Source organism: Manis pentadactyla, chromosome 10 (genome assembly GCF_030020395.1).
Source record: "Manis pentadactyla isolate mManPen7 chromosome 10, mManPen7.hap1, whole genome shotgun sequence".
In the NCBI taxonomy this organism is placed as follows: Eukaryota; Metazoa; Chordata; class Mammalia; order Pholidota; family Manidae; genus Manis; species Manis pentadactyla.
The window spans coordinates 4257217-4278010 of NC_080028.1; the positions used below are offsets into that span (position 1 = coordinate 4257217).

Sequence of the window (20794 nt, forward strand, 5' to 3'; positions counted from 1 at the left end):
GCAAGGGCGGACACCGCACATGACTCCTGAGTTTTCACTCGGGTGATCAGTGGACAGGTGGAGCAGGGTAAGGAGAGAATATTCTGGACTGTGGAGTTGGAGGTGCCTGTGTGACATAGATGGCAATTTCCAGCCAGTAGTTACACAGCACATAGATGGGGGAGAAGTTTAGGCTGGTTTATGGGAGCCAGTTGAAACCCTATGTGAATGGTTGACTCCCAGAGAGGGGGACAAGGATGAACTGTGAAAGGACTGGTCACAGGTTCTGAAGAGAGCCAGAGGGAAGGTATCAGAGAGGTCTCCACTTTGCAGGAAGAAGTGAGGAAGGTTGTCAAAAGAGAAAGTCAGAAAAATGTCTGTTTAACTTCTAAGAGGTTGTAGTAGCAAGAACGTTTTCATTCAACAGTGGGGACAGAAGGCAGAAAGCGGCCAGCCAGGGGAATGCATCTGCAGCGCAGGACGAAGGCAGGCGGGATTTCTGTCCCAAGAAGTGCAGAACCAGAGTGGATCGCATCCTGTGACGGCTCACACAGTGCTCAGGGTTTATCTCAGAGGGACTGGTTTGGTTTTATTGATAATAAGATATCTATTGGCCGTATTAATGTAAAAGATTGTGGGTCATCTCCAGGCTGAAGAAAATTGTCTGCAAATCGTCCATGAACTTACGGCAAAGCAGCAGCAACTTAAGGACATATTTGGCACTCAGAATTCCAACGTTGAGAAAGTCCAAGCTCAAATTGAAGAGGAACGGAAGAAGTTTTTGGCTGTTGATAGGTAATTAAAAACTTTATCAATCTGAAAGACCATAACCAGAGTTTTTCAAAAATGTTTATCAGCAATTTGAAATTTATTCTAGGTAGGTTTATTATTTGAATGTGTATCCTTTGTTGCTTTTGATCCCCTATCACACCTTTCAAGCATTCTAACTTGGGGCAAGACCAATCGGTGGTTAGTTGTAGAGTGAATAGTTCCTTTGACAGATGAAAACATGGACTGTGTAAAGAGTCCCTTACCTAAGTCCCTCTTGACACTGGTACCTTCCTGTTCTACAGTCTCCCTCTGGTCTGTTTATAGCAGATGATGGGTAGATTCTGGAGCCAGACTTCCTACTTTCATATCCCAGCTCTGCTACTGACATGTAGGCCTTCATTTCCTCATCAGTAAAATGGGATAATAATAGTGCCTACGTAACAGAACAGTTGTAAGGATTAAATGACTTCATATGGCATTTAGTGCAGTGCCTGGCACACACTATGTGTGCCATCATAGTGATGGTGACACCTCAGCTAGCTGGCTTGTTGCTCACCAGTGACATCGGCGTTCTCATATGACTGATACGGCCATAAGGGATCAGGTAAAATGTGCTGGTTTTGCTCAACCTCTTTGCATTTCACAACTTCCCTCACTTTTCAGAGATTTCGGTGTTTCAAGATATAGCCAGAAAGTCTTTGTCTAATATTTTTTTAAGTGGAATTAAATTTCATTTACTCTTTTATTTTTACCCTTGTATTTAGTTTAAACAGAACCACATCTTTGTCATCATATTCTTGAAAATCCTAGTTCTTATTTTATTTTTTGGTTCTGTTTCGAGGTTCTCTTAAAAACCTCACCCACATTGTTTAAACTGGTAAAAAGACCCCTCACTTAAGATAGAAAGTATTACATTAGTGGTGGTGTAATTACTGAGAGACTGTTTCTCTTGGTTTGGGATCCTGAAGTGTAGAGCTTTTCTAAGGGAGAAATGCAGCTTGAAAAATCATAGACTTAAAAATGAATCAGGAAAGCACTGCCTTGTCGGCCTGGTAAAGTGATGACATTCATCACTGAAGAGCGTTCTCTTGGACTGACTGATTACATTTATGGCCTTTCTCAGGAGTGTTAAAGTTCAAATTATAAGTTACCAATGAGATAATTCTAGAACTTAGAGCACTCACAGGAAAAAATATTTTTATGTAAGTTTATAACACATATTTTTCTTCTTTGGTGCAACTTTACATTATGAGTAGAATATAATCACTTTTTCATATCTGTATTTACAGGAAAGTGGGAAAATGCCAAAAAGAAGTTGTACTCATTCAAACTTCTCTCGAACAGAAACGGCTAGAGAGGCATAATATGTTGCTTGATTGCAAAGTTCAAGACATCGAAATAATTCTTTTATTGGGGTCATTGGATGACATCATCGAAGTGGAGGTATTCTAGCAAGTGATTTTCTTAAATAAATGCAGTTGTGTAGAAATTAGTGTAAAGCCCTTTGGCTGCTTAATGAAACCCAGCTCTGTAGATTCTTCCTCTTGTTCTCAAGCCCCTTTAGGGGCAGAGATGACATCTCCTGGGAAGAAGAAAGGGCAAAAGACCATCATTCCAGAGGATTGGGCATTTCATGCAGTCCGCTTATTTCTCTTGCTAGTCCATATCCCTTTAGCTCCACAGGATAGGCCAGAGTTTTTTGAATCTACATTAGATACCCAAGAGAAATCAGAGAAGTAAAGCAGTTGGACTTAAGGACATTTGGGGAGGTGGTGTTAGCCACAGTGCACTGCAAGCAAGTGGCCACCTGGCATTGGCAGTCCCTGCACATTGCAACGCCATACAAGTCTGTAAAGGGTGGTGGTCTTGCTCCGCACCTTCATCAGCTCCTCAGGTGATTTGAGCATAAACAGCTTCACTGAGCCTGCCCGGGTGGTGAGGTGAGAACGGAGCCCCAAAGAGCCAGAAGCTAAAGCTGAAGTGCACTAATGGCAGACGTTTATCTGTCTGCCTTTTCTCTCTTTCGCACTGCACCTGTGTCCCACAGTACCCCTGAGGTTTAGTTCTGTTTCTTACGTTAGGGAGGCACAGCTGTACAGTTCAGAAAGGATATCTTACTATTAGCTAATCCAGAGGATGCTGAAAATAATTATTGTGCCTCTCGAGTCATCTCTGAGGTTTTACTGAGTATGTGAGTCTTTTCCCTGGGGTCTCCCATCCACATACCTCATCCCCTTTCTGCTCTGTCCCTGGACCATTCAGTTCCATCCAGTTCTCTACTCCAGAGAAGCCTTCACTCTTCAGAACAAAGCATCTATAAAACAATTTTTCTCTTGCCAGTATTGACCGTGTCTCATGGCATAATTCTGGTGCGATATTATACTCAAAAAGTCTGCTTTTTGCTGTTTTAGCAGAGATCACATTCCACAGAGGAGACAAGGAAAGGAGAAAACCTTACCTGGCCACAAGTGACATAAACGCAACTCACATGGCTTTAAAGGGGGAGGAGAAAAGGGGTAAAGGGATAGGACTGGAATGGAGGTCGTCTCATGCATGACCCAGGCCAGGAATTTGACCACCAAGAAGTCTTTCTGGCCCAGTATATACTGGCTTTATTCTCTGCAATCAGCTTACCCCCCACCACAAGGCTACAGCTGTGTAAACACTAGCTTTGACCAGAGGGGAAAGAGAACTCCCCTCTGGTCTCTGTGTTAGGAAAATTCTGGGGAAGAACTCTGATGGCTTATCCTGGGTCCTGTGTCTACTCTATGGGTGCGGAGAGAGGGAATGGAGAGGCGTCTATTAGCAGCAGAAATAGATAGGAGCAGAAAAACAAAGCTCACTACAGAAAGAAATAGAAAGTCTGTTTAAAAGGCAATGATTTTAGAAGCGGTTTGTTATAGAATACAGGAAGAAGCTATTTTAGTGGCTGACATCTAAGTGGATGTTATTGGCCATGTATTCATGCTGCTGCTTTGGTTCTCTTGCTATTTTAGTGAACCTTCAGAATTACTTGTCATCATGTCCACCGGGAATATGAAATTATTTACTTCTTACTTAGCTTGAAAAACTTTCATATTCATGGTGGTGTATCTCAAAGCAGGTAGTAAGACCTTTAGCTGAACTACTACTGAGCCACTGTCTGAACGAAAAAAGTGATAGTTCTGCTCCTCTTGTGATGCCCAAGCCACACTGGAACGCTGCATTCATTTTTTTAAAAAGCATGATGCTTTTTTAAAAGATGCAGACCATGTCATACAGGGAAGAAAAGGCTTGGGAACATGGCCATTCTCTTCCAGTGGAAAGAGGTGTGTCACAGAAGAAGAATCACACTTTATCTTTCTGGTTCTAAGGGGGTACTGAGGCTGGGGGGAGAGGCCACAATCAGATTGCTTCTGCTACGGGCACTTTCTACGAGGAAGACGAGAGGGCTTCTCGTGGTGAGTTCCTGGATTAGAATTTCATACAAACATCTCATAGTGGCCATGTAATGGGGATGCTGTATAATATAGTCTATAAAGTCCCAAATAGATAAGGCATTAGGTATAAATTATCTCTGTCCAGAGGGCTGAACAAGGATTAATGGGTAGAAATAATTAAAATAATTGTAGGAGTAGTTTTACTGGGAGGTAGAACCTGAGATTTCCCTTCCACTGGAGGTGTTCAGACAGAGGGTAAGTTACCTACATCTGCCAGTGTTCTTGTAGAAGATTCTTATAAAGTGAGGAAGACTATACCAAATCTAGTTCTTAAATCATGCTGTGCAAATGAAGCACCGGGGATCTTGTTGCCTAAGAGTATGCACTCCGGATGGCTCCCACGTGGAGCCCACTGACCACACTTCGCATAGCAAGGCACCAGCTGCCTCATATCAAAGTGTAACATGGAGTGCAATGTCGAATCACATAAATAGGAATCAGGAGAGTCAGGGATTCAGCATTACATTTTGTATTCAAGCTCAATTTGTATGTGAATTGTTTCAACAACATACATAAATTCCAAAAACAGTTTCATTGAGTTTGTTTTAGCTGCGAATATCTAGAAAGGAGTGAATGACACAGGATTTTTTTCCTCTCTTACTCTGTGAATCTTGGTTTTCGGCATCAGCATTGCACTTATGCCGAGACTACAGCTGAGTAAGTACTCATTTGTTCCTTCTTTGCTCTTCCTTCCTTTGTTCAGAGAGATATACATTGAAATTGAAATACAGGTGACTCCTGAACAACATGGGGGTTAGGGACACTCACTCCTGCATAGTCAAAAATCCACATACAACTTGTGACTCCCCAAAAATATAACTACTGGTAGCCTACTGTTAACCAGAAGCCTTACCGATAACATAGTCAATTAACACATATTTTGTATGCTATATGTACTATATACTATATTCTTACAACAAAATAAGCTAGAGAGAACAAAATGTTTTTTCAAATTGTTGCAAATCTCCAAAAATGTTTTCAATATACTTATTGAAAAAATCTATGTGTAAGTGGACCTTCACAGTTCAAACCCATGTTTTTCAAGGGTCAGCTGCATGTTGTCAGTCAGGACACTAGGCACCAGAATTCAGCAATGAATATAGCTGCCAGAAATCCTTTCCTTCACATTCTAGTGGGGGAGAGATAGGACACACAAACAAAATGGTAAACAAAATATTTATGTGTTTGGTGGTGACACAAGCTAAAGAAAAAATGCTTGAAAGGAAATAGAGGACTGGGGAAGGGGAGTTTGCAGGCTTAGATGGAGAGGCCATGGGCAGCCTGAGAGAAGCAGCTGGTAAGCAGAGAGGAAGTGGTGCAGACATGGAGGAGAAGGCTGCCCGGGCAGCAGGCAGGGCCTGCCCTGAGGTGGACGTGTGCCTGCTCTGCCCCAGAAGGTCAGTGTGCTCCGAGCGGAGTGAGCACGGGGGCCAGACGCTGGGGCCCGGTCATCATGGCTTGGCAGGCCACGGTCAGTATTTTAACTTTGAATCTGCGTATGGTGGCAAACAACCAGAGGGCATGGAGCAGACAGATGAGTAGAGCTCACCACTGCAGATAACCAGATGGGCTTCCTATGTTTTCCAGCTGGGAACTGAAGCAGAAAGTATCCGGGCAACAATGGATATATATGAAAAAGAAGAAGCCATCGAGGTGGACTACAGCTCTCTAAGGGAGGATTTGAAGGTAACTGACTGACGCATGGTAATATTGAATATTTAAACAGTAGTTCCTCGTTATCTGTGGGTTTGTTTTCCAAGGTTCCAGGTGCCCACAGTGAACCACGGTCCAGAAGCAGGTGATCCTCCTCTGACTAGCGTCAGGTCAGTACTAGCCCCACACTACATCACAGCATCTGTGTCACCCCCCTCACTTCCTTTCTTCAGAGAGGCATTTTACCATCTCACATCATCACAAGGGTGAGTACAGCATAGTGAGATATTTTGAGAGAGACCACATTCACATAATTTCAAGTGTATTATTGTAAGTTTTATTTTATTATTACTTAATGTTAGTCTCTCAGTGTGCCACAGGTCTGTATGTATAGGAAAGAGCATATTATCTATAGCGTTCACCACCACCTGCAGTTTCGGACACCCACTAGGGGTCTTGGAACGTATGCCCCACTGATCAAGGGACACTGCTATACTTCAAAATAATTTCTAGACCATAGAACATAAGTTCAGGGAGGAACAGTAGATGTCCTAATGATTTCTGAATAAATAGTATAAATAGGTTACCTTTTTAGGTGTTTGTATCAGCGTCTCTCACAGAGTGTTCAGGAGAACACTAGTCCCATGAGATGTCTACTATGGTCAGCCAGTTTTTTGAAAGCTATCCTCTTCTTGGTGATTCACAATGATAATTAAATTCTTTGGGAAGGGAAGTCCTGCAGTAGGCAGAAGTAGTCAGCACACTCCAGCATCCGGAACCGGCCCTGTCAGCATCCCAAGCGGCGCCGTCCGTGGGCAACAGACGCTTCCCAGCCACAGAGCACAGACTTGGGTGCAGCCTCCTGGTCTCTGAGCTGGCAGCCCTGGCCGTTTCTCAAGGAGCCTACAGCACATACTTCATTGTGTTCCGACCTGGCCCTGAGGCTGCTCTTCTCAGGGGGCACACCGTAGCCATCCAAGAGAGGAGAGGCTGCTCTTGGCAGTGCCTGGTACTGTTCGGAAGATTGAAGCAGTTTTTCCTACCGAGCTCCAGCAGCTGTCCCCTCATCACAGTGGCCTGAACTGGGTCACATATTCATTCCTGAGTGGTCACTGCTGCGGGTGGGGTGGACCTAGCCTTACACCAAGGTACATGGGACCCATGAGAGAGAAATAGTCAAACATGGGCTGTTAGGAAGGGGGAAACGGAGAATGCACACCAAGTAGCAATATCCACATCTTGTCATTTCATGTATAATTTCGTTAGGTTTCCCAGGCTCTTTGCATTTGTGGTACCTTTAGGCCATCAGAAAGTAGCTTTGTCTTTTCTATAGTCTGTTTAGTGCTTTCAGATTTAGAAAGTCCCCCCCACTTCATTATATAAGTAAATACTTATATCCTGTTTGTGGTTTTGTCCTCATTCACCTGTTTTGTTCAGCTGAAATTTAGTATATGGTGTGAGTTAATTTGTTTTTAAAAAGATACTGAAGTTAACTAGTTTACTAACATTTTTCAAATAATTCTCTTACCAATGAACTGCAATATCCCCTTTATCAGCCCCTCTGGGCGATGAGGACGTTTTCCCGGAAGGTCCTGCCCAGACGCTACGGCCGCCCCCCTCCCTCTGGCTGGTTTCACTCATCATCAGGCCTCAGCCCAAGTGTGGCCGCCTCGGGGTGGGCTGGGTCCCTCCCCGCGGCCTCGCGGTGCTGCGCTCGCTGTCGTGAGCATTTTCACTCGTGTGGATGGCGTGTGTCCCACTTCCCCCCGAGCCCTTTGAGGGCAGCGACACAACAGCCCCCATCATCGAGTCCTCAGCGTCTAAGACATAGCAAACGGTCGGTATGCGTTAATGAACGAGTAAATGAAGGTGAAATAGCAATTGCTGCCTTTTAGCCAGATCAAGTAGCGCAGCGCACAGAGCAGCATCTGTCACGCGAGCCGTGGAGGAGCGTCCGCCCGGCGCTACGCGTGGGGCCGCCCGCCTGCGTCCCCGAGCGGGCTGTGCGGGCAGGCGGAGCCGGGGCGGGCCTGACCGCCTGGCGATGCGGGCCTGAGGCGCTCACCGCCCGTTCTCCGCCCGTGCCAGGCTCTCCAGTCTGACGAGGAGGTCAGGGCCCGCCTCGGGCTCCTGCTGCAGCAAGTGGCCTCCCAAGAAGACGCGCTGTTGAAGTCGGCGGCTCCCAACCTGAGAGCCCCGGAGAGCCTGAGGGCCGCCCGGGACAAGTTCCAGGAGTCCGCGGACGGTGAGCCCGGGCGGCGGGGGCCGGCGGGGTCCACTCCCGGGGGTCGCGGGTTCCGGTTTCTGTAGCACTTACCAAGTGCCCCTGCACTGTATCTTTGTTTTTATGTCACATGTCATATGCTGACGTGTACTTTTAATACTGAATCACTAATGCCTCCTTTTTGAAAAGTGTTCCGTTTTAATTTAGAAACAGGTGTATGGCTATTTTAGAGCAGGTCAGTGTATTTTTCTTACCAGTGTAATAGGCATATTACCCTTTCAGAGCCTGTCATTGTTTAAAACCAGCCTATTGGGAAAAGGGCTCAACTCTAAGAGCCATATCCTTAGAATGAATAAATGAGGTATTTTGAAAGTAGACTTTACTCAGGCCAACCAAACTCAAAATCCAGTTTAAAAAATTTATGCTTTAAAGTTGAAATAAGAAGTCAGCCCCTTAATGGTCTCCAAAATAAAGAACATTGATTTTCTCTTAGCTTTTGAAGCAAGCAGAAAGGAAGCCAGAATGTGTAGGCAAGAGTTTGAACAGGTGAAAAAAAGGAGATACGATCTTTTCAGCCAGTGTTTTGAGTACGTCTCAGTCGCAATTGATCAAATCTACAAGAAGCTCTGCAGAAACAACAGTGCCCAAGTATGTATTTTTCACCCCCAAATATTAGTGGGATTTTGTGTTATTGGAGGTGGTTTTTTCCTGGGTGAAAATATCCACCACATTATTTGAGTGACCTGCTTATGGGGCGAAGTGGGTTCAGGATTCATTATGACGGCCTGTGTTCTAGAGCCTACTCACTCTACCACCGCCCAGCCCGGGCAGATCCAAACCTCTCTAGCCCCGTTTCTCCACCTAAAAAATGTATGTTAAATCACTTGGTTTCCAAGTTCTCTTCAGTTCTGGATTCTGTTGTCTGGTACTAATTCGATTTATAGAACTGCCAGTGTCCTCTGGTGGGGAAATGTAGAGGATCTTGGGAAGTGGTTGAGCTGGGTGGGGCCTGGGGAATCAGTCAGAGTGACAGGAGAGGGACCCAAGTTAAGGATTCGCCCCCACATCCGTGCACTGTAATAAAGGTAGCTCTGCCATAAACTGCTGCTCAGGCCACTGTCCGTATCCATCGGAAGTGCTGTGGGACTAATGGGGACCAACAGGTAGATCAGGCCTGATGTATCTGCATTTGCCTCTTTCTCATCGTGTTCTTTTATGAAAGAGGTGTGTCTGGATCAGATATTTAAAATTTCAACCAAAAATAATTTGCTTATTTTCAGTGAACTAGTAAGACTCAAATAAACCCATTAACTCCTTGAGGGCAGGATTCATCTGTTTACAGTGCCTGGCCCATAGTTGAACAGACCAATGAGTGGATGGATGAGGACTGTTTTTTTCCAAGACTGCAGCATGTGCTGCTGAGGTTTGAATGGCAACCTGGTGGGAAGGCCTGATCCTTTATGGGTGTTAGAATGTTTTCCCTCTGTTCCCCCCCCAAACAACCCTGTTGTCTCTAAGTACATGTGGAGGTAAGTGCATTACTTACAGACTTTGGTATTTTGCCATAAAAATAGAGGAAAACCTAATCAATGGAATATTTTGCAGTTAAACTCTTGCAATTTCAAGTTGAAGTTTGCTGGTTGCTTTTCTAATATTGCTAAATAAAAACATGTGTTTTAGGCATTTCTTAGCCCAGAGAACCCCGAAGAGCCTTACTTGGAGGGAATCAGCTATAACTGTGTGGCTCCAGGGAAACGGTTCATGCCAATGGACAATCTGTCAGGGGGAGAAAAGTGTGTGGCAGCTTTGGCTCTCCTGTTCGCTGTGCACAGGTAAGGTCGCAGTGAGCTGTCTGACTTCACGTCAGGGCAGAGACCAAGTGACCTTCCTATAGGTGATCTATTAATTACTTCTCTTTAGTCGTATTTACCATATGTGATACAACACTATTTTCTTCAGCCAGATAATTCAGGTTATGTTTTAGGTCTATAACAATTCAGACATCAAATCTAAGAGAGAATTCAGTCTTTAACAGGTTTTTATTCAATTTTGGTTATTATCAGTAGCTACTAAAATTCCAGCTTTATAGAAAAGAAAGAAATGTTTGGAATGGCCAGTATGACATCAAAATTGTCAAAAATAGCAAAAACAAACCTAAATAAAACAAAAATACCCAGTGTCCCTAGTCCATATTCAGAGAGCTTCTACTTAGTAGACTTTAAGCAAGGTTTCTTCTGAAAAATTTGTTTGACCTCATTTTCACCAATGATGGTGGCACTGTTTCTAAAATAAATCAGGAAAAAGTTAGCTGAAATTAAGGCAGTTAACTTTTAACATTCAAAGCGTTAGATGAACTTGGACGCTACAGATGCTGCGGCCCACTTTCCCCATCAGGAAGATCGGCACAAAAGGCCAACTGTTTCTCACTGGTCTCAAGAAGAAACAGGAATATGGCATTACAGGAAAGGAAAAGGGAAGACCACAAATGCAGGGAGCTGTGGGAAGAGAGGCAGGCCGGAATCTGAGCGGGAGCCTGTGCTGAGTGAATCCTAGCAGAGTAACAATATTACTGGGGGTCACCCCCATCCATTTATTCAACAGATTAGTAAATATTTACTGTGTGTCAAGTGGTGGTATAGGCACTGGGGAAGAGCAGTGAACAGAACAAAATGCCTGACTCAAGATATTTCATTTTAGTAGGGAAGACAGATGATAAGGCACAGTAGTAGGCTAAGTCTCTAATACATTATTAGAAAATGACTACATTTTCAGAGAAAAAAACAGGGACTGGAGATAGTATCAGGGGAGGGTGTGCAGTATTAGAATGGTCCAGGAAGGCCTATTTCAGAAAGTAAGTTTGACCAAAGATTTGAAGGAATTAGGGGAGCAAGTCATGTGGAGTGTTCTAGACAGGGACAGCAAGTGCAAAGGTCCTAAGGCCAGAGTGAGCCTGGCACCTGTAGAGAATAGACTGTATGCAGCAGTTAGGACACTACTGTAGCCATCAAGGTGAAAGACAGTGAGTTGGACCAGGGTGAATGCAGAATATCAAGCAGACAAGCATGGGACATGGAGGAGTCTGGGCCAAGGCTACGGGTTTTGGCCTCAACAGCTAGGGTAACAACAGCCATTAACTGAGCTGGAGACCACGGGAGGGCCCAGGTTTGGAGGGACAGATAGGGAGTTTGGTTTGCGATGAGTTTGAGCTATTTATAGACACCCACGTGGGACTGTTGAGTAAGCTGTTGGGAGTTTAGAACTATCGATGGAAGTATGGGAGCCATCGGTATATGGATGGTGTGTAAAACCCGGACATCAGGTGGGATCACCAAGGGAGCTAATTCAAGGAGCGCTCTGAGCTCCGAGCCCGAGGGGCTTGGCAGTGTTCACACATCAGTGAGATGAGGAGCTGGCAGGCAGGACAGGGCAAGAGCGGGCTCAGGCAAGCAGACTGTGTCACCCCTGAGGTCAGGGGACCGGCAGGACCACCACCCAGATTCTACGGCAGGTCACGGGGGCTGCAGCCTGAGAACTGAGCGTCAGGCCTCACCACGAGGAGGCCACTGGTGAGCTGGACCAGAAGACGGAGCTCATTTATTCCGAACAGTTAAGCCTCTTAGCTAAACAAACAGGAAGTTGTAACTTAATTGTAATTTTTTTCTAGTTTTCGGCCTGCTCCGTTCTTTGTTTTGGATGAGGTGGATGCAGCCCTGGACAATACTAACATTGGCAAAGTAAGTTTCTTCTTGCTTTTAATTTCCGGTAGAATGTCTACATTCAAGGATTGTATTCTAGTCAGAAGGCAGTTTACACTGAACAGGGTCTGGTAATTGTTGATTAAAAATCAGATCTGTTAAATATCTAAAAACAGGATGGTTCAGGGGAGTAGTTTCAACGTTGAGATGCTCGGTGAGCTGGGGAGCAGAGACACCGCCCAGTGAGGGTCACTGCTGGGTCCACAGCACTGCGGCTGGGGGGCCTGCTTCCCCCAAACCTAGATACTGAGGCCTTGTGAACAGGGACCTGTGGCAAACAGGACCAACATTAGCTGCTTATAGTCAAGTCCAATAACATCTCTAAATAAAATTCCAAAGGAATTAAAGTTTAAGTCTATCCAGTTACTGCAGTTGTGCACAATCTTGTTTTCAGTATTCAAGACAATGAAGAAACTAAGCAGATTAACTCCTGAGTTCAACTTACAGCCTTAAAGCTCAGCGCACAGACACAGCCACCCGCAGGAGACAGGCACTCAGGCACACGTTGTGGCAGGTGACTTTTTTGACAGAATGGGGGCAGCCATGAAGCCTGGCTGAGGCAAAGACCAGTAGTGCCCATCACTGCCCAGAGGAGGGTGCGCTCTGGCCTGCGGATTCCCTGTCATGGCACCACCACCAGAGCCATCCTTTGGTGGAGATGAATTAGACTCCTGGCTCTGATTCCAGGCACATGCATCTTCCAGAAGTGACTAGGCTTTGCATTTATAGTTGCATTTATAGCTGCATACAGGGGGCTGCTCTCCTCCTGCTGGCATCTCTCTCATCCTTCGTTTGTAAGTTGGCACCTGGTTTATACCAGTCTTGTGAGCTTGGTGGGTGAGCCCTCCCCCGAGAGAGATTCACTCTTGGAGCGCCACCATGGCAGGTGGAGTCTGAAGCTGACCTGACTTCTTACTGTGCTGAGCCCATATGAAAGGCCGGGACAGTCAGGCGCCTGCTCGTGGCTGGCATGTGCCTCTGGTGCTTCCCAAGTTGTGTTCACCTCACCGCGCGCACTCTGGGACCCTGCCTGTGAACGCCTCAGCAAGCACTAAGAGCAGCAGCCAACCCCACCCCCCCAAACCTAGAAAACCAACAGACCCCTAGACCGCTGAACCCTGAGGACAGGCACGAGCCAGCCTATTGGGGGAGGCTAGGGGAAAGAAAGGGACAAAGACAACAGATGCACCTCGAATGAGGCCTTCTGCCCCAGCTAATGGCCCCCTGGTCTGGCGCACTTTGGAGGCTCCACCCCTGGGAGATTAATTTGGGTACTTTGTATCCCATATTGTGTGTGCGTGTTGCAGTGGGTGGGACCTATCTCTATGGGCTGCCTCTTCTCAGTAGCATTTAAACCATCTGTATGTTCTAGCAAAATGCCACTAATGTGTATTAGTGGCATCTCCAGGTACTGGTGTTAAGATGCTTTTCTGTTGACACCCATCCTATATTAAAACCTCCCAAGTTCCAGTTTCCTTTTGAGACTGATGTTCCTGGCACTCCCTGGTGTACTTACTGAGTGTGCGCAGCTGTGCAGTCTGAGCAACTGTGAAGTCCTGTCTCCTCCACTCCAGTAAACATCCCGTGACTTATTCCCACATCACAGTGGCTGTCATCGCTTCTGATGCTCCAGCTCCTTCTGCCTGTGACCTCAGCCTCGTAGCCAAAAGCAGTCTCCCCATCACCATCTGCCTCAGCTGCTGACACTGCTCACCCGAGGTCGCGTGCCTGTGCCCAAAGCTTGCGCCCTTAGTATCCTGGGTGCAGTCAGGACCAATACACATGGAAAAGACCCATTCTTGGCCCTCAGAGATCCAGAGAGTTGGCAAGGGTCTTGTTAAACTGTGGTTTGTGTGTAAGTTCTTCATTTTCCAAGTTCTGAATAGAGTTTGTTCACCCAGACCCACTTCTGTCCAGAGTCTATTTTGTTCTTAGTCTCCATTCCTTGGAACTGACCTTCCTGAAGGAGCCACAAGTTCACCTCTACCCAGTGGACTGGATCACAGATTGTGAATACATAGTAATTGCTACATGTTCCCCATCTTCAGGCTTTGAGTACCAGCCCTTCTTCACCCTCATACAATATCTGCATGGTAGTTTTTGTTTTATTAAGGCTGACTGAATATTCATATATATGACCAAGTTAGAGCTTTATTCTTTAAAATATTCTTAAAGTTTTACATCGTAGATTTAATGAGGTTTGTATGTTTTACTAACCTGTTATTTTAGATTCTGAGCTAGTTTTGTTTCTGCAATTGTAGTGGGACTTACTGGATTACCAGAAAAGCAAGCAAGTGCCTTGTCACCTGAAAGGGGCAGACTCACCATCCCCAAGGCCAGAAACAGGCCTTTCCTTGCCATGAAATGTGTGCTTTGTATTTCCTCCCAGGTTTCAAGTTACATCAAAGAGCAGACTCAAGAACAGTTCCAGATGATAATCATTTCCCTGAAAGAGGAGCTCTATTCCAAAGCTGATGCACTGATAGGCATCTACCCAGAGGTGAAGATAAGGAAAGGGGCAGAGGGGTCAGACCACCTTTCAATCCCCTGCCGGCAAAGTCACGTCACAAGTTCCAGATGGAGTCTGTAGATACTGTTTGATTTGTGCAGTTGATAAATATAGGCGTAAATGGTTTTTTAATCAAGTAAGACTTAAAAGTAGCTACCCAGTTATTTTTCTATGGCAATACAGAGATTTAAGAAATATTTTATGTGAAAAAGCAAACAAAATTGAAGAACAGTGTGATAAAGTTTTGTAAAATAATAGCACACATTAACTTACACAGAGCAAACTATTCATATCATATATCATTTCTGTATTCAATGTTTTAGGCAAAACCCAAGTGAATTGTGGTAGAACTCAGAAACCATTTATCTTTCCAAAGTAGCAGCAATTGAAAAGTGCCAGAGGCATTTAGCTATCCGCATATTCTACAAAATGGAGATGTTTGTATTTGTGGCATCTCCAGATACTGGGTGTTATGATGCTTGCTTTTCTACTGACCCCATCCTAAAATTTTCTAGTTTCCTTTTGAGACTTACGTTCCTGGAACTCCAATTAAAAAAAAAAAAAAAAAAAAAAAAAAAGCAGTTGACCAGAAGTTCCGAGTTGTAAGGTATCTTAGAAGTTGAACACACCTTTCTTAAGCCATTCAAAATAATTACCTGAGCTAATGGAGTAGAGCAACTAATTCAAATCAGTCTGTTTTGAGACAGTTAGGTTTTATTTCTGGCAGTTTCCTTTAAGATAAAAATTAACTTCCCTTCCTGTGCCCACAAAATGCTAGGGGAACCACTGGAGCTGTGCCTCTGGAGAGATGGGAACTCATGCACTGTAGGGAGGCCTTGCCCTCTTCCTAGGCTCTGCCTGGGGTCTGTAACTCCGGCTGGCAAAAGACAGGTTAGCTAAAGAAACAGGGTCCTTGAACATAACGCACCCAGGGATGGGAAAAGGGTGGCTAGAACTTGGGGCTTATACACTATCACAGGCTAAAGGAAGGAAACTGGCTTGGGGCTTGAGTCAGGGAGGCAAGTGGTAGGAAAGTGGCCAGGAGAAGTATGGTAAGAAGGGCTTTTAGTAGTAAAGTTTTTAATGCAGATTTAAGGAGGGCCTGCACTGATAAGAGTGAAGAGAGAGTCATCTTTTATATGCATAAATTACTTTACAGAAGGAAAACCTGAACCATTTTTTAGAGCTTTTCCTGTGTCTGCTGGTTCTCAACAGCCTTTAGCTCCTAACAGCCCATAAGCCAAAGAGGCGTATTTTGGGGTGGCATATTCTGGTACTTTTTATGAGATAATAGCAAAAAAAAAAAAAAAAAGGGCTAATATAAATGCAGACAAATGATACTAAGGAGGTTCCTTTTTAAATGCAAATCAAGATTCACTAAGGGCCTTTATTTTACATTTAACACTTTTCCCTAAGTAACTGACTTTTAATTACCTTCTCTCCATTTCAGCAAGATGAGTGCATGTTCAGCCGAGTTCTGACCCTGGATCTTTCTGCGTATCCAGATACTGAAGGCCGAGAAAGCAGCAAGAGACACCGAGAGCCCCTTTAGGACCTGGCGGGCCGAAGCGCAGAGAGCGCAGCCACAGCGGCCGGTTCACTGCGGTTCAGTCTCACTGACTGAGTAACAGACTTCTGGAGAAAGCAGGAGAGCCTTGTGCCATTTAAGAAAAGGCTTGATTGTTATCAAAGGCGCTGTAGCTCACTTTCATTAAAGTGTGTCAGGTAAAGTTTCCTGGGAGAGTTAGCTATGAATGAGTGAGTTATTAAAAAAAAAAAAAGGTACAATTTGTACCATAGTTTTAACTCCCATTTTGAAAGCCAGTCAGGAAAAAATTTGAATTCTCCATCATCTTCACTCTGGTTTGCCTTATACATTTAAGTAATCTTTAAGGGAAACTTGTTTGGTTTCTAAATATACTAGTTAGAGGGTGTTGAACCTGGGTTTTATGGGAAGTTATTTTAGAGTAACTTATGTCAATACTGAAAATACCAATAAAAAGTAAAGATTCTAATTTCAAATGTCTCCAACCTACAACTTAAAAACAAACCAAAAAAATTTAAGGTGAAACTGAATGTCTGATTCAATACAATCCAAATGTTTCTAAATATAATTTCCATTAGGAAGGAAATATTGAAGAACCAGGCCTTCCCAAGTAACAATTGACTTCTCCACTTAAATACACTGTTATGGGTAGGAAAGAAAGTCACAAGGTTTTTAACAAGACATCTTTTCCATTTCAAAATGGAGTAAGAAATTTTAAGATGCTGGTAGTCTTCTATTTAAGGTCCAAGTGCTGACCACAGAACAGCCTCCTGAATTAATGGTACTGGTTTGAACAGCCACTGTTTCACGTGAACAGAATGCCCTCTGTGCCCAAGAAATACTGTTACAAAAGACCTGCTTCCTGCCCCCAGCCAGCTAACCAACCCCTGTGACCGCAGGCAGGGGGGCCACTGGAGCTGTCCTGGGGGCCTTTTCCTGTACCGACAATACAGTCACCCAACCACCAACTTCCTCTGCCTGTGAAGACATCCACTTAACACTGAAATGCCCCTTTAGTGCCCCATGAGCCCAGTGCAGACTCTTATCTCTGCCTGGCCTGGTCACTTTCACAATGTGGACCCCTAGACTGCTGCTGACAGTTACCAGGCAACCTACCACATTTCTGAAGACCACCCTGCTGTGCGAAGGCACGGTGAAGAGCCCCCAGGGCCATGGGAGTGCACAGGGGCACCGCACTCCAAAAAAGGGACAAGTAACCAAGTGAAAATGACAGCCAGTTTTACACCCATTAGATGGTTAGGAAGTAGAGAAATGCTATAGTAAATACGGCACTGCATCCCAACACCCTCCAGTCGCTCACAGAGGGGGCCTCACCAGGGGCAGCTTGCTGCGTAGAGCCGGAAGGAGGTCATCTGAGGGAGCTGGTGGGTGTCTGAGGTGCCAGGTGGGGCTTGCATTGGCTACAGCTGGGGTCTCCCCCACACCTGGTCTCCTGGGTGCAGCCTACGCACTCTCACCTAGAGCAGGGGTCAGCAAACCTCTCTAAGGGCCAGAGGGCTAGGCTTTAGGGAGGCAGGCAGCAAGCGGGCTATGAAATAGGTACCTATACAACTACTTAAAATGTAACCATTTACAAATGTAAAAACTATTTGGCTTGAGGCAGTAAACAAACCTGGCCATATTTGTCACCCCCTGAACTAGTCTCAGACAAAATTATACACAAAGCAAATGAGTTATGCTCAAATTGCTTTTTCCCTAATACATCAATCATATTGGAATAAATTTGCATTTTAAAAAAAGCATTACAGCAGAAACTGACTGCGGACAAGACTCATTCATTGCAGCAAGAAGACCACAGACCCTCCAGCATGGCACCCCAGCTTGTCCTCCACTTCACTTTCTAGTTTTATATCCCGTTCTACATCATTTTCACACTTGTAATTTTGCCATATACCCTGTGTCTGGCTAACATTCGGATCAGATATTCATCTCTGATTGCACTTTGTAAATGTGTCTTTAAAAAAAATTTACAATGTTTTTTATGAAATTTAAACAGTCCATTTTAAATAGCTTGGTTTCACAATTGAGTGGCAACTTAAGGTAAAAATGCTCATGAAATACATTATACCAAGCGTTGTCATAATTGAAGAAAAGCTGAGTATATGAAGTTAAGAGTTTTGTTTATGACCAGAGTAACATAAAGGATGTGTTTTCCATGCTCGAAAAGGGAAGAAGGCGGCCTTCAGCAAGTCTGGCTTCTCATTCCCAACATTCCAACATCTCATCTCTTATTCTTAACCTTCTGCATCGGTGGAGAGCTCCAGCTATCACAGGAGTGTAAGGGCTTGGCAGGAAATGTCACCGCAAGGACTGGCAGCCTGTGAAGTGGCCGCCAGCCTGGGCACACGCACTGAGCCCCAGCACGGCTGTCCCTGCCATGGGCAAACCTTGATGACATTTAAAGTGCTGCAGGCCCTTAACAAGTTCTGCCTACCTCACTCTGTGTAAATCCCCTTAACATGGGCCATGGAAGAGAATTTTGAGGGGTAAGAACTGGAAGTTTGGACCTCACCCCATAGAATAAAGACTTGAAAGCTTAAACTAATACTCTAATAAGGGTTAAAAACAGTCTTGTGCTCCACTTGTAACATCCCAGTTCCCAGTCGTTACATGGGCTGCACAACACCACACTGCACTTCTGAAAAAGCCTCTGGCTCTTCATGACTTCGCTTAGCAACTGAACTGCTGCTCTTTCCAACTAAAGCTACTAAAATTACACTTCTGAAGAAGCCCTACTGATTTAGTCATTCTTTTTAAAAACATACCATTCTCACTAGCAGAGATTCAGTGCCTCAAGTATCCATTTGTTCTTTACTATTTAACAATGTAACATTTAAAATTTTCCACAGTAACATATTTCCACGTAAAAATATAAAATATAAGTGTCTAGTTTCTTATTTCTCTCTTTGGCAACTCTTGTTTGCCAAACAACTCTAGTCCTCGCCCCTCCTCCCTCCTTTTTATTAGAAAAAATACCACCTTGACAAAGAGAGTGCCAGCCGGGAGTCCCAGGCGCATCCTGCTTCCGGCCAGCGCTGGTCCCTGAGGTAGTCGTCGCCAGTCCCCACAGACACCTGGAGTGTGTGTGCTGCACCTGGACAGGTGGAACTCTCTCGCCCAGCCTCTGAGGGCCACAAGCCCGCGTGGCTCTTCTGGGGTATTTGAGTGTAGAAGTGAGAGACCCTGCATGAAGTTCTCGGAACATTCCTCATCATTTGCGTATGGCACTGTGGTTTTACAGAAGGCTGGTTTTCAAGTTGTAGGTTTTATTGGTCTCAAAGATTTCAAGACCCTCCAGCATCATCTGTTTCAACAAAAAGAAAGGAATACCAAAAATTATAAGTTTACTTTAAAAAGTTTTTGCAAAAGGATCTCTATTTCAGGAACTGTTTACAGTTTTTCTTATGTGCTGAAGACCTTGGAAATGACTCCATAATGGAAACAGTAGCCATTGTCAAGAAATGGCTTTGTGAGTTATAAATACCATCAGGGAACAAAGTAAATTGGAACATCAGGCTTGCAAAGATCTACGGAAATCTCAACCCATGAATACGGATGGTCTTTCCTCTCCTAGTGGACTGGGAGGCAGAGGGCACATCAGATACTCACAGGATGGGAGGTGACTGAAGTGGGCACAGTGAAGGCTCGGAGCATGTGCACAACGGCACGCTGTGCAGAAGGCAGCCTGCCACGCTCGGAGCCCTACAGCCTGCGGTATGGGAAGCAGACTGAGAACCTTGGTCTCACCCACAGGCACAACAGGACAAAGCTTTCTGCAAGAAAGAGACCAGGGCCCTTCCCTGTAGACGTGATGGCCTGGGGAGCAGTGGGCTGTTGGCACCTAGGGGGTCTCGGGAGCCCACTGGATGGTCTGCCCGCTGCTCTGCAGCAACGTCCACCAGGCAGTAGGCCCTGCTGCCTGACACACACACACACACACTATTCAGAGGTCGCCACTCGGAGAGAAAAGCTATGTATACGCAACAGCAGCAGCACTGTCAGCTGAGAATAATCACCAGGTCCTGCCTTCTTAGGTATCAGCAGGGGACTGAGGAGCCTCAGACCCAAGAAGTACAGGAGGACAGAGACTTGTGGAAGTGAACCACTTGCCCCGGGGGAAACAATTCAAAGGTTAGTTTTGTTGTTTTTAGTTATAGATGTCCCTACTAGCTATTCATAAGACTTCAAAGATTTGCATCCTGAATGCTATCAAAATGGAATTCTCCCTCAAAAGATGTGTGCACTGACGTACAAAATCGAAAGGAGAGGATGTAAAGTCTGCTGCCCTGGTAGCACAGCCATCCTCCCCAAAGGCTCGCCGACGCACCTCCCCTCCCCCTGCTCCAGAGGGCAAGGGGCCGCAGCCTCAGCCATCCTGCAAGCCACAGGCCACACCTCGCTCTGCCGGCAGCCCTCTTTTAAAACCACCTTATTTGTGTATTTTCTCTGACACTTATTTGCACTCATTATGGACTTTGTAATCTCCATGTTGAAACGTTTCAGCAGAACATGTTCCCAACGGTGTAGAAGGAAAATGGACCTGAGGAATTAAATGTTAAATGCTTCACAGCTCTAAAATTCTTAATGGATTATTATTATATAGGTGTTTAACAAGAGTGTTTTACTGATTTTCTTATTTTAAGTAATAAAAAAAATACTCTGTTATCTGAAAATCCTCTATCCCAATGTTTTCAGGAACGGAGTAGAGTCAGGTAACCAGAAGCCTCTTGTGTCTGCAGATTGGAAAGGATCAGTCATAAAATAGCAGGTGCTATGAAAAAAGAATAAATCAGAAAACAAGACCTCTCAGAAATTAATAACAGTGTCAAAATAAAAATTTAACTTAAAGGCTAGAAC

The 20794-nt window shown here is 44.8% G+C and overlaps 2 protein-coding genes across 6 annotated transcripts in view; one reads left to right on the top strand and one right to left on the bottom strand.

Annotated features, from left to right (window-relative positions):
- Window positions 1-16165, top strand: part of SMC1B (structural maintenance of chromosomes 1B) — a 97719-nt gene extending 81554 nt beyond the window's left edge. The window contains exons 17-25 of the mRNA XM_057486290.1: window positions 629-774; window positions 2040-2193; window positions 5817-5915; window positions 7971-8127; window positions 8600-8754; window positions 9787-9938; window positions 11771-11840; window positions 14251-14361; window positions 15821-16165. Coding sequence (XP_057342273.1) covers window positions 629-774; window positions 2040-2193; window positions 5817-5915; window positions 7971-8127; window positions 8600-8754; window positions 9787-9938; window positions 11771-11840; window positions 14251-14361; window positions 15821-15922 — 1146 coding nt within the window. The 3' untranslated portion in view covers window positions 15923-16165. The remainder of the gene's footprint in view (window positions 1-628; window positions 775-2039; window positions 2194-5816; window positions 5916-7970; window positions 8128-8599; window positions 8755-9786; window positions 9939-11770; window positions 11841-14250; window positions 14362-15820) is intronic.
- The window catches only part of FAM118A (family with sequence similarity 118 member A), a 42901-nt gene continuing 36588 nt past the window's right edge, over window positions 14482-20794 (bottom strand). For all 5 annotated transcript variants that reach the window (XM_036931287.2, XM_036931286.2, XM_036931290.2 and 2 more), the window contains exon 9: window positions 14482-19241. In XM_036931287.2, coding sequence (XP_036787182.2) covers window positions 19222-19241 — 20 coding nt within the window. In that variant the 3' untranslated portion in view covers window positions 14482-19221. The remainder of the gene's footprint in view (window positions 19242-20794) is intronic.